At 28.8% G+C, this 13457-nt stretch overlaps 1 protein-coding gene across 1 annotated transcript in view; it reads left to right on the top strand.

Moving 5' to 3' along the window:
* Positions 1-13457, top strand: part of LOC148280314 (neuroendocrine convertase 1-like) — an 86119-nt gene that overhangs the window by 58543 nt on the left and 14119 nt on the right. Inside the window, exons 12-13 of the mRNA XM_088228564.1 lie at positions 325-450; positions 3975-4141. Of these exons, the coding sequence (XP_088084690.1) occupies positions 325-450; positions 3975-4141 (293 nt within the window). The remainder of the gene's footprint in view (positions 1-324; positions 451-3974; positions 4142-13457) is intronic.

Here is a 13457-nt window from a genome sequence, read left to right as displayed (position 1 = left end):
CCTCGGCACGGGACACCCCAGTGAGGGAACATTATCCTGTATGAAAGAAAATAACATAAAATTGTGAATAATAAATAAATATAGCTGTTGGTTATCTAAATAAAGAATAAATTAAAATAAAATAAAATAAAACGTAAAATTACTGGTTTACGAGTAATTTTGTCGGCGTAAGTTTGATTTACACACGCGGTTTCTAGACTATTATAATTTTATTGTTTTGTTGGTCTTTTTTCCTATAATAAATTACAATAAACTTTTACCGAATATTTTAACCAATAAAATTGAACTTACAATAAATATGCCAAATGTATTACATTTTTTCAGGGCCGGATTTAGGTTTGACGAAAGATTTGGATTTGGTCTTATGAATGCCTATGCTTTGGTAAAAGCAGCTCAACAGTGGACCAATGTACCAGAAAAACATATATGTGTCATTCCTGCTTTTGAAAAGTAAGCTTATTTTTACTTATCATTGTCAAAATAATTAACTCACCACTAAGCGCTGCGCTGTTAAGATCAGTTGACAAGTATATATACATCTTATGGCCCCGCCACACTATGCTCCTTGCGCTGCTCATCACTTTGCTCCTCGCGCTGCCGCGGTCTCTTTTTATTTTTATTTTATTTTATTTTTATTTTTTAAGGAAAAACAACAGTTGTTTTAAAAGAATGAAAATTTAAAAAATAGTACACACAAGCAGTTAAAGTTTTTCACAGATATAATGAGAGAACATGTTACACAGTAAAGAGAAAAATAATATATTATACAAGACTTGAGAAAAAAAAGAGCTCGTAAGAAGTTTAAGGGATGAGGAAATAGAGTGGAGAAATGGAGGAGAGGGATGAAGGAATGAAGGAGAGGGAATTGGGAGGATCGGGAAAATGGAACTTTGTCAGGACTCCGCCCTTATATGTATATGTATAAAAAGTGTTAAATAAATAAAATAAATAAATTATTACACTTTAAATTATGTATATAACTGATTCAAATATGGAAAAAAACAATTCAACCAAATTAAATGTTTTGAGTTATGCTTAAGGTCGCATTAATGGTCTAAATTAAAATTTTCAAATTTAGTGGCACGTGTTCGTATTTGTTCGACATTTAATCATCGATGTAGCCCTTATATGAAACAAATTAAAAAATAAAAATCTTCAAATTTATCACTCTTTAGGGGGTAGAGAAGATTTAGAATACCAACCCTGGTTGTGTCACTATAAGCCGTGTATCTGCCTAGACGTCTGGTACTATTTTGGAAATTTCAATTTCGCAGTTATTAAATTTAACACGGATTTTCTAGAGAGAAAGAACAAGTTTAAAGGCATGAGTTGTTCATGTTGCCACTTTAAGCTTGTTGTGAAACTTTCTAGTTTATCTTATATTATTGTATTGTATTTTTATTTTTATTTTGTACTAATTTGATCGCTAATTAGTTCCGTAATAAAGGAGAAATTATTAAAGTAATTAATTAGTTTTGTTGTTCATAAATTAGAATTTTTACAATGGAATAATATATTTTTTCGAGATAGAAAGTAGCTTATATCGATTGCCGGTCCTATAACTATTACTATTTAAAAATATGACGACCCGTTAGTCTATGCCAACGTAAGATTGTTATGCTGTTCACAAATCTAAAATCATACTACAAAACCAAAACGAAAAACAAATTATACTGAACATAGATAAAGCAAGTTAATTATAGTAAATTAAGGAATTAATTTCAAATTTATTATTTTGGACACACTTTACCGCCTACTAATTTTTTTATCATTTTTTTTTTTTATTGTACTTTTTTTATATTCGGGATTAACTCTAGTGTGGCTGTGATGTCACACTAGTCGATATAGGACACAAGATTTGATATAGGTTTCTTTCTTATTTCTTTTTTTTATTTAAATGATTTTTTTTTTTTTCAATTCGTATATTTTGTAATTTTCAAATGGACATTTTAACACCGAATTTAAAAGTAAAATTTGTATAACTATGCTAAATGTACAAAATATATTTATACTTGCCTCGCGAAGAATGAATGTCCGCTAATTCAGCAACAAATATGTATAAGAGAGAGCATGAAGATAGAACTCACAACAAGGAAGACAAAGACGCTGTTCTGTGGCGGGTGTTGTGTAAAACAGATTCAGTAAGTTACTGACAGTTATGTGTTGGTTTTTTTTTGTCGTAACAGGGCAAAATCATAAGTTTATTAAGGAAACTTCACCTTCGTGGCTCCGATTTTTTTAAAGTACCAATGTATTTAAGAAAAATGTTTGTAATTGGTTGTTGCACATCGATAGGGACGAGGTTGTCATTTTTTTTAAAGTTCGAGATTAGTAATTAGCAAAAATTGACAAATCTGATTTCCTTCCACTTAACTTTTATTTTCTTTTTACATAACTTGATATTTTTTTTATTGTGTATTTTTTAATTTTTTAATTTAGGTCTCAATCTTATTTGTCATTTTATTTATAATTACTATTTCTTACTACAGTGTAGAGTGAGTTTCTAGAAACCATATCTCAATTATTTTTTTTATGTATATTATTTTTCTATTGATTTCAATGATAATATTGTTTGTTTTTTTTCAATCCTACTATATTTTTCTATTATTTTGTTGATTTCAATGATACTATGATTTTGTATATTTGATTTTGTATGAATCTAAATTTGTGTAATTTATATTTTAATATTTAGCTCTGATTATCTTTTTTAAACGGAATTCTTTGGAATTTTGTTATTCATTACTTACACCTTGTTTTTTCTGGATTCTTATTATTTTGCATCACAGTCATTTTATTTTCATCCAATTAATTTTACTATATATTTTTTATTGTTCATTATTATGGCACAGCCTAAAAGGCCTTAATAAGTTCACTAATATTTAAACGAGTGGAATTTTGAAAAATAAATAAATTAACAAATAAATAGTATGTAAGTATGAATTTGTATCTAGGGTAATTAAAATTGTATAAACTATTTTTTCAATACTTATTTTATTTGACGCAATGCTGATTATGACTAAAAATTGCTTTACATTATCTTTATATATATAATTCCTCTGTACGTGTGATATCACCGTACTCCTCCTAAACGGCTTAACCGATTTACGTGCGGTTTTTAGAGAAATATAGATCTTTGCGCTGTGCGCATTCAAAGATATTAAAATCTTCAATCGAATATGTAAAAAAGATGTTAGAAGCATAAATGTTTTATACATCAATCTACCAGGGTTGCATTCGAGGAAAATGCATTTGTAAAAAAATGGAAAGATGTCTTTTTTATGTGTATAAAAAAAGTTTGTTTTTGAATGTTTACAATCAGCATTCATTTTTTGTGGATCTCAATAAAATTATTTCCTTAAATTCCTTATAATTTGTACCCATTTATTTCTTTTAATTCGATTTTTGGTAACACTAAAATTATATTAAATTCAACACATTTTTAAAAATCGTATTCCGACATAAGTACACCCCTTTGTTGGTGAGATAACCGGAATTTTACGTTTGCAAAAAGAATGCCATATTTGAAAAGATATTTATTTTATTTTTTTGGAGTTCAACCATAAACAAGTGCCTAGGTACCTACTTGAATTCAATAAGAACAATTTTTAGTTTTGGAATTCAATCACAAACAAGTACCTAGGTACCGACTTATCAATGAAAAGTATTTTGCCAACGTTCGGGCAGGACAACGTCTATCGGGTCCGCTAGTGTTCTGTATATTTGAACGGTTTCTATTATGAACTTAATCGAATAATAGATTATCATAACCGATTATGCGCGTGATTGATCCCACCGGAAATAAAATCCAAAACACATCGGTGAATAAGAGAAAATAATATATACCGGTCATGCCAAAACAGTATGTTTAAAAACATGTACTTGATGTCAGAATATTCTTATTTGTAAGGCACATATTCCCGTGAAATCAAATTATTCGATAGCATTTTGTGAACCGGACATCCTTATTTTTTCAGCATCAACGCTTCCATATTCTACAACTCAATTTATCGCACATCCTTTCACAGCACAGGATGTTCGGGAGAAGGAAATGAAGTTAACTTTTTAGAACATTTGGAAGTAAAAGTCAACATCCTGTACAGCATAAGGGGAGTTTTGGAAGTATATTTAACCTCTCCTCGAGGTAAGCCATTTTTTTTGACAACAGAAGATTTATAAACAATTTGCATAATAATAGTAACGTACTCGTCCAATAGGGAAATAAAAAATAAAATAAAAATATTTGAAATGGATTTGGAAAAATTAATAGCATAACATTTTGCAAATCCATATGGTTATTTTATTTATTTATTTATGAGAAAATACAAGTTTTTTAACTTTTACATATTACATTACATTACATGTTTTATTTGTATGAAATATTCCCAATCAGCAAAAGTGCTGGTATGGGGGGATATAATATATAATAACACAATGGTTTGAATAAAAAGTCTATAAAATAACATCACATATTACTCGTCACACGCGCTGTAAGAACTGTTTTATTAACGTGTTTTTTAAGTACATTTTTTTAAGTACAGTTTTGTATATTTTTAAGGTTATTAGAAAGTGAATTGTAAAATTTATTGCTGTGTACAAAAAACTGTTTTTTTCTGTTGGTCCTAGGTTGTTTGCAAGTTAAATTATTTGATGCTCTTGTATTTATTTTATGTATGTTGTAGGAAAATGTATTTTCAAGAAATGTTTCATGTAACTTTAAAAAACTAATTATTAAAAAAGATGTCCCTACAAAAACGCGACATGTTTGGCCTTGATAACTGTGACGTCCAGATTCGTGACGATGTGGCGTATTAGTGGCATGGCCGATGCAATGGATCGTTTTTGTGGGAAATCAAAATTATTTTTTTACTCGACTGTATAGCATCTCCCATCCACCATCAAAAATGTTACTACCTGCATTATCTCTGTTTAAATCACGTCTGAAGAAACATCTCCTTTCTCTTCCTTAATCTCTCCTCCTTTCCTTTTTCCTCTTTCCTCTTTCCTCTTTTTTCTTTTTTCCCATTGAGTAATAGTTTTGATTTTTTTATACATTTTGAACTTTTCATTATTTTTTTTTTCTACTGAATATGTTCTGTAACTTGAATTATAAAAATAAAACTTTTATTTTATTGGTTGGTTGGAAGAAATTGCCATTTGGCAATAAGCCCGCCAATGTACAAATTACATGTACAATACTTAATTATGTACAATGTACAATACTTAATTATGCCCGCCAATGTACAATACTTAATTATGTACAAAAAGTTAAATAAATAAATATATTATAGACCAGTGAATTTTGTAAACATGCAAATAAACTAAGAAAATAAAATAACATGCACTAGTTACAAGGTAATAATTATTTTCTCAAGGCGTTAGGAGGGATTTAAAGGATAAGAAAATATTAGGATTAGGGGAAGATAGGAAGAAAATATTCTGTTGAGGAGTTTACCCATAAAAATGCTTAAGACAAGAGAATAACGTGACAGTGATACATATTTTCACAGTTACTTATTTTGCCTGGTGATAACCACACGCTTCACTAAGAGCGGATATGGAAAAAATGAATAATTTGTTTGCTAAAAAAAATATTTACTTAATTGTATCAGGCATTATAACTGTTTGCAAACAACACATGTTGCATATTTGCATAATTTACTAATAAACCCCGATTTTCAGCACTGATATGAATTAAATAAATAATCTTAATCTTATTAAATTTTTGTATATAACCACCTACCGACTTTTCTATGTCTACCGGTTCCGAGACATACCCGTCTCTTTGTCAGAACACGAATTAAACCAACATGCAAAACCCACTATACGCCTTCACCACAGTTGTTGCACAAAAATATATAACCTATGGACACCTTTAACCTATTAAACTCACGTCCCTCCCTTCATCACCTCCCCTTTTTTCAACTTTATATTACAACATAAAATATTTCCATAATCTAATCAGTGCATATTTGTCCTAATCAGTGCATCTGTTTATTAAAACAATAATAATAATAATCATAGTTCATTAGCAAAATAACAATTACTTTATCTACTACATACACACTTAGGTAATAGATTTGTCTGGATCATGTCTAGTCTGCCTAACTAGGTACAACCTGTTTTAAGGCAGACATTTTAATGCAAAAATAAACAACAACATTACTACCTACTAGTTAATTTAGTATACAGTTATACAATATTAATTTATACCATTTATTATTTAAGAATATATTTTGAGTAAATGTTCCGATTTTTCTCGACCTAAGCCCAGTAACCAATTTTGTACATTTTTTTAAAATTGAATCTGGGTCATGGTTTTACAATGTTCGGGTAACATATTAAAAATTTTGGGGCCCAGAAACCTGTAATTTCTTTGCCCGAATTCAGAGTTTGTGGTAGACATGTCGTGTTTGTCGTGTTTGTTTTATATTTATGTGCAACAACTATGGTGAAGGTGTATAGTGGGTTTTGCATGTTGGTTTCATTGGTGTTCTGACGAGGGGATGGGTACGTCTCGAAACCGGTAGACATAGAAACGTCGTTACCGACACTTACATGTTTAATTACAAATACTTAATAACATTTAGTCAAATGTTTGACCACAAAGTTAATGCTTTCTATATTAAGAATAAATAATCGTTTTTTATATAACCTTCAAAAGAGAACACATTCCATTCCTCGACATAGAACATCATTTTTCAGTTATTAAGTTAAGGTGCTAGACTTTGAAATAAGCTACATCTTCAGAAAAAAATGCTACTTCTCTAGCCACCTCCAAGAAACGCTTGAAACATTACTATATAAACATATAATATAATCACTAGATCCTCAACACAAAGACAACTTAAACAAATACAAACTAATACCACTTTCGGACAAAGAGATTTTAAGTATTATTCAATTAAAATCCAAAACCTACTTCCACTATCTATCAAAACAATTAGTAACGAGAAAATTTTCAAAAAGACCATAAAAAATGAAAAGTGGAGCTAGGTAGAAGTAAAATAGATTGTCTCATTCGTTCAAACCAATATTGAATCAACTGCTCCTCAAATGTATAGCTAAGGTTATGTTTGTTTTTTCATTGTGCGTTTTGTAATATAAATAATATAGATGTACATATATACCTTGTTTTTATAACTGTGAATATTTTGTTAATCATCTCTGTTTATTTAGTGAGTCTTCTTTGTTTATTCTCTAATGTAAAAACATTTCAAAAAAGTATATTTTTAAGTGTCCTCCGCACGGGTCACTCCAGTGAGGTCACATTATTTTTATTATTAATTTTAGTTTGTAACAGAAAAATATGAATAAATAAATTGATATATCCTTAGAATCCTGACCTCCGTGTATTTTATTGTTTTTTTATTATATATTTTATTCCTTTTCTTTCTTTACTTTCTTTTTCTCTCTTTTTCCAAACTGATTATCCGATTCCTAATTTCTCATATTTTAATACGTATTACACTCCGTATATATACTCCCCGTTTATTCCAGTTAATTTGTGCAAGCTTTATCTCCCCATTAGATACAGCTGTTGTTTTTAATTGATTAGGATTTTTGAATGTATGTGTCTTTATCTGTATATTGTCGTTTGTTATTACAATTTGTTGACCAACTATTCTTTTGACACCGGTCAACATACCGATGTTCTTTGGTTGGCTGGAAGATATTGCTTTTAGCAATAAGTCCGCCGAAGAACTTATTATTTTTACTTGAATATTTAAATAAATAAGTAAACTCTTAAAATATATTGATACTTTAAACATAATTGATCATTTATTTTAAACTTATATCTGTCATTACAATATTTGAGTTTGTCCAAATGTAGACAAAAGACTGGATTTCACACCCTCGGGAGTCATTAAGATTAACAAATTACAACAGGGAAGGAGAATACCTTAAATAAGGGAATATGGAAGTGGCCACTTAAACCAGCCAATGACAGGTCATAAGCCCTGTAAATGCCTAGACTTCCATATTCCCTTATTTAAGGTATTCTCTATCCCTGTTGTAATTTGTTAATTTATATCTGTCAATATTCTTTTGTTTTTACTGTCGAGGGTTTCGTTACTCTCAGTATTGAGCTTAGCTATGGAAACTAATTTATTATTGCAGAACCCATAAAATCTGGGTCAATACATCATTACCTTAATTTGAATTTACTTATATTTTAAATCCGGTGAATCAATCATTGCTGATTAGTTAATCATGATTCAGAAGAAATTTTGATTAATGAGATGGGCAACTCTGCTCTAAGTTCCAAGTAATGTGTATGACTGGCAAAAATGACTAAAACTGAGAGATGCTCACATCATTTAATAAGAAGCTTGTTTCTATGGTTTTTTACAATAAAAAAAAATTAGAAACTCGTCCCCTAAAAAAATTTAATATTTTTTACTATCCACTCCTGTTCGGTGATTTTTTTATTTTGTTTTCTTTTAAAATAATATATTTATGATGTTAAAATTGCGATAGAGACGTCTCAAGAGCAAAAATTTTAGTAAGTATTTTTTTATGCTTTTATTTATTAGTTTTCATTATTTATTATATATATACGTCAGCGTATGCATGTGCATTTGTGTATGCGTATATGTTCATGTGTGTATGTGTATGTATGTATGTTGTATGTTTACATCTTTATTAATTTTTATTTATTTTTTCATTGTTTTATATTTATTTACTATTTCTTCTTCATTCTTCTCTTCCTTTCCAATTTTCCCATTTCACTTTCGTCCACCCCTAGCAAACCGTGCAGTTTGTTTTTTATATTTTTGAACCTATTTAAAACCCGTAATAAGTCTTGTTATTTGTTGTTATTCTGTTTGTATTGTTTATAACTTTGACTGTGTTGGTTTAAAAAATGAATAAAACAAATATAAAATAAAATAAAGATTATATGTTTAGCTCAAACTGTAGATATAAGTGCGTTTAACTATTTTGTATGAATTAACATATTACAACAGAGATAAATATGCTTTTAGAGAAGGTAATATAGTAGTCTAGGCATCTACAGGGCTTATAACCTAAAAATAATATAAAAATACGCGTTACGTAGTATGAAGGTGAAATAATTCAATAAGATGAATCTCACCCACGTACACAAAAGTTTCATCAACAGATCATCACCCAATGAAAGAATTGAAAGAATATAGATGTTCAAATATGGGCAGAATGGTAAAATGTTACACACCGTGTAAAGTGGCCACTTTAACCAGCCAATGACAGGTCATAAGCTCTGTAGATGCCAAGACTTCCATATTACTTTCTCTAAAATTTATTCATCTCTGATGTAAAATGTTGATATTAACAGCTCCCCAGGGAGTTGAATCCAGTCACTGTTTTAAAAAATTTGGACGAACTCAAAATGTTGTTTTCTTGTATGTGTTTATGATTCAATTTCTGAAAAAGGAAAAACATATGTATTTTCATTAATTTGATAAAATATTTAAGTTCGTTTTAAACATCATCATCACCATTTTTCTATCCCTTCTCCAAAATGTTCTCTATCTCTGTTGTAATATGTTAATCTTTATAACTCCCTAGAGGGTGAAATCCAGTTCTTGTATACAAAAATTGGGACATAATCAAAACATTGTTGGTTTAACCAACTGTCCCAAAAAGAATCATAAAAATTGTAATACATTTTCATGCGTTGCCCAGTGTGTAAGCAAAAAGTTCAGTCAAATGAATTTCATCGGCGTCCATAAAGGTTTCAGGGAATTTAGGTAAAATTCAAACAAATGGATTAATTGAAGAAATATGGATGTTCAAACGAAGACCAAATTAATGTTACACAGTTTTTAAAGTAATTACTTAAACCAGCCAATGACAGGCTGTAGCTCTATAAATGTCTAGACTTACATATTTCCAATGGATTTATTTTAAATTTTCATTTGAAACACTAACTTTATGTTCATTAATTATATAATTAATATCAAATTGCAAATGTTTTGTTTTTAACCATTTAAAATATAAAGTAGCTAAAATCAATATGATTTTATTTGAATTATAATTATAGATGTATCTCTCTTGTGAAAATATTAAATATTTATTTATTTATTCATATTTTTTTTCATTATAAACTATGATTAATAATAACAATAATGTGACCTTACTGGGGTTACCCGTGCCAAGGATACTTAACAATGTCATTTTTATAATATTTGAGTTTGTCCAAATGTTCGTAGACAAAAGACTGGATTTCACTCCCTCGGGAGTCATTAAGATTAACAAATTATAACAGGGATGGAGAATACCTTAAATAAGGGAATATATAAGTCTAGGCATTTACAAGACTAATGATCTGTCATTGGCTGGTTTAAGTGGCCACTTTACACCCTGAGTAACATTCACCATTTTGCCTATGTTTGAACATCCATATTTCTTTAATTCTTCTGTCTGTTAATTTTAGTGAAGTTAAAGAGCTGAAACCCTTATTCAAGGTTTTCTCCATCCCTGTTGTAATTTGTGAATATCTTTTTTTTTTTAATATTTTTTACGTTTGAGGATAAACAAAGAAGACTTAATAAACAGAGATAATTAACAAAATGTTCAGACAGTTTTAAACATTACGTATTTATTTATTGTGTATGCAGACAATTGGTAGAATTCCATATTTAATTTAGTAATGTATCCAAAATAAAACAAGTTTATTGGATTATACTTCTACTTTATTTTTTATAAAAAATACAAAGAGTATATTGTGACGCGTTTTGTCGTGTTAGGACATTTTCAAACAAACATTTTTGACAGAGTTTTTTTGAAAATGTCCTAACAAGACGAAACGCGTCACAATATACCCTTTGTATATTTTATAAAAAATAAAGTAGAATTATAATCCAATAAACTTGTTTTATTTTGGATACATTACCAAATTCATTACGTTTTTATGTTCATAATTAATTTATGCACATCTTTATTATTTATATTACAAAACGCACAATGAAAAAACAAAAACATAACATAAGCTATTCATTTGTGGAGCAGTTGATTCAATATTAGTTTGGGCGAATGAGACAATCCATTTTACTTCTACCTAGCTCCACTTTCCATTTTTTATAGCCTTTTTGAACATTTTCTCGTAACTAATTGTTTTCATAGATAGTGGAAGTAGCTTTTGGATTTTAATTGAATAATACTCAAAATCTTTTGGTCCAAAAGTGGTATAAGTTTGTATTTGTTTAAGTTGTCTTTGTGTTGAGGATCTAGTGATTATATTATTTGTATGTGATGTATTTTAGAGATTATGTCTTTCATATGAGTAAGTATAGTTTTTGAATCTGTGAGTATTGTTTTAGCGTATAACTGCTTTGGTGTCATAAGTTGTGATTTGTGGAATTTTTCTTCCGTAGATGTCTGTAATAGAACTCTGAGTATTACAAAAAATATTCATCATCATTCCCTTTCGGCACCTAATGGCGCATAGGACACTGCATTGGTATACCAATCGCAGCGTATCTTGATCATTTGTGTTATATGAAGGTGTAAAAACACCCTTTTAAAGAATATTTCAAATCAACTATGTCAGGAATCGAACACGAGACTTGCACTATAGGCAAATGTGCTAATTATTACGCAACCACGCCGACATTGTGTTCCAACGCGATATTCAACTTGAGTAAATTATTCTGTAATATAAACAAAGAACGAACGAATTACATTATTAAAGTAATTATAAATTATATTTTCGATACTGAAAATTCAAAAAAATATTATTGTTTTGAGAATTTATAAAAGACATCTTAAAATCAATTAATATTCAGTTAACGGTTAAAAAAGTCTATCTTAATTATCTATTTAATCAATTTAAACAACGTTTTTTTAGAAAACTCAGATAATCAAATCAATCAGACATTTTCTCAATACTAAATTAATTTATACATTATACATTTATGTCAAAGCTTGGCAGTGTGTAGTTCCTATTGTCATATTCATTCTGATTTTCTTTGTATTTATTTATTATTGTATTCTGGAAGAAAATTAATCTCAACATCTCGGGAATTCTTAATCTCGATAAACCATCGCATCACAAAGGAAATGTTAAGTTGCTCGACAAACGACAATGCCGACTATGTATGAGCTGTAAATTCTAAGCTTTAAGTTCCGTATCACAATAAATATTGTCCATACAAATAAGCATTTTTTTAACAGCCTTTAAGGTATAACTTTTAATGGAATTAAGTCTTAACTAAAGTACGTTATTTCTCATATACCAGAAAAAGTATTTAGGGAAAATTTAACTAAAAGATTTGAAGATAATGAATTGAACTGAAAACGACATATTTTCTTCTTATAAATATACGGCCTCAAATTACAACTATTATATACCTAATCTTTGAACAATGATATGTTTTAATTTCTTTCAAATCTAGTTACGCATTATAATGTTTGTATTGAAGCTAGTTTTAAAATCACATGCTATTGATTATTTTCAACGATTTACCTAACAAGCGTAGTAAATCTTAAGTTACTTTGTGATTGTGATAATAGACTCACTTTAGTATTCAGCAAAATACGTATTTTAGCAACTCTGCATATCTACATTTATGCGCAATGACATCACTGAAATCTAAGCGTTTTTATATTCAAATGTACGATTAAATGTACCGTCCTTTTGTGCGTGTTTTTTTTTTAATCTAAAAAAATGTACCAGCAGACAAGCCTCGGCTTTGCGGGAAACACAATACAATTATTTTGGATGCTATTTTATTGTTAAAATAAATAAATATTAAAAAAAAAAAAAATAGTACATTCGTTTATATATATGAGTATGCATCAAATAAATGTTGTTTTTAAATTAATTTTCATACTTTTTTTAGCTTAGGATAAAAAAGTAAGCCTTTTTTTTTTGTTTGAGTTCATTAATAATCGTTAACGTGTGAAATTGTCTACAAGTATATGTATCTTGTTATTATTTATGACAACTGTTATAAGAAACATTTTAACAAGAAACTGAACAAAAAGAACATGAAATAAATAATTAAAAGCAATTAGAAAAAAAATTAAAACAATTGAATTTTCGCTTTTAAAAAATAGTTTAAATCTTTTTTTCAAGTGAATTATGTTTATTTATAATTTTTGCGAGAATAAGATTTTGGTTGTAAATGTTAAATTTCTGAAGTTTGTTTTAGTAAAAATTTTAATGCCTTCGAATATTACCGCTATGAACATAAAAAGCCTAGGCAGAACTTGCGATTTGCTGGTTTAAATGATTACTTACACAATTCGTAACGTTCACCATTATACCTATGTTAAACATCCATACTTCTTCAACTCCATTATAAGTTAAATTTTGTAAATTAATTCCTTTTTAACAGGGTAGTTTCAGAATGGAATAAATTGCCAAGTCTAATTGTCCATTCTATTTCTGTCAACCAGTTCAAAAACCGTTTGGATGCTTTTTTGAAGGAAGAAGAACGCAAACTAAAAGCAGTACACGAGATATAGGCACATCA

The sequence above is a fragment of the Micrasema longulum genome, unplaced genomic scaffold (genome assembly GCF_059751315.1).
Source record: "Micrasema longulum isolate JH-2025_06_02 unplaced genomic scaffold, ASM5975131v1 h1tg000595l, whole genome shotgun sequence".
Taxonomy (NCBI): domain Eukaryota; kingdom Metazoa; phylum Arthropoda; class Insecta; order Trichoptera; family Brachycentridae; genus Micrasema; species Micrasema longulum.
Note: the sequence above shows the minus strand (reverse complement) of the source record. Positions and strands in the feature narration are given on the sequence as shown.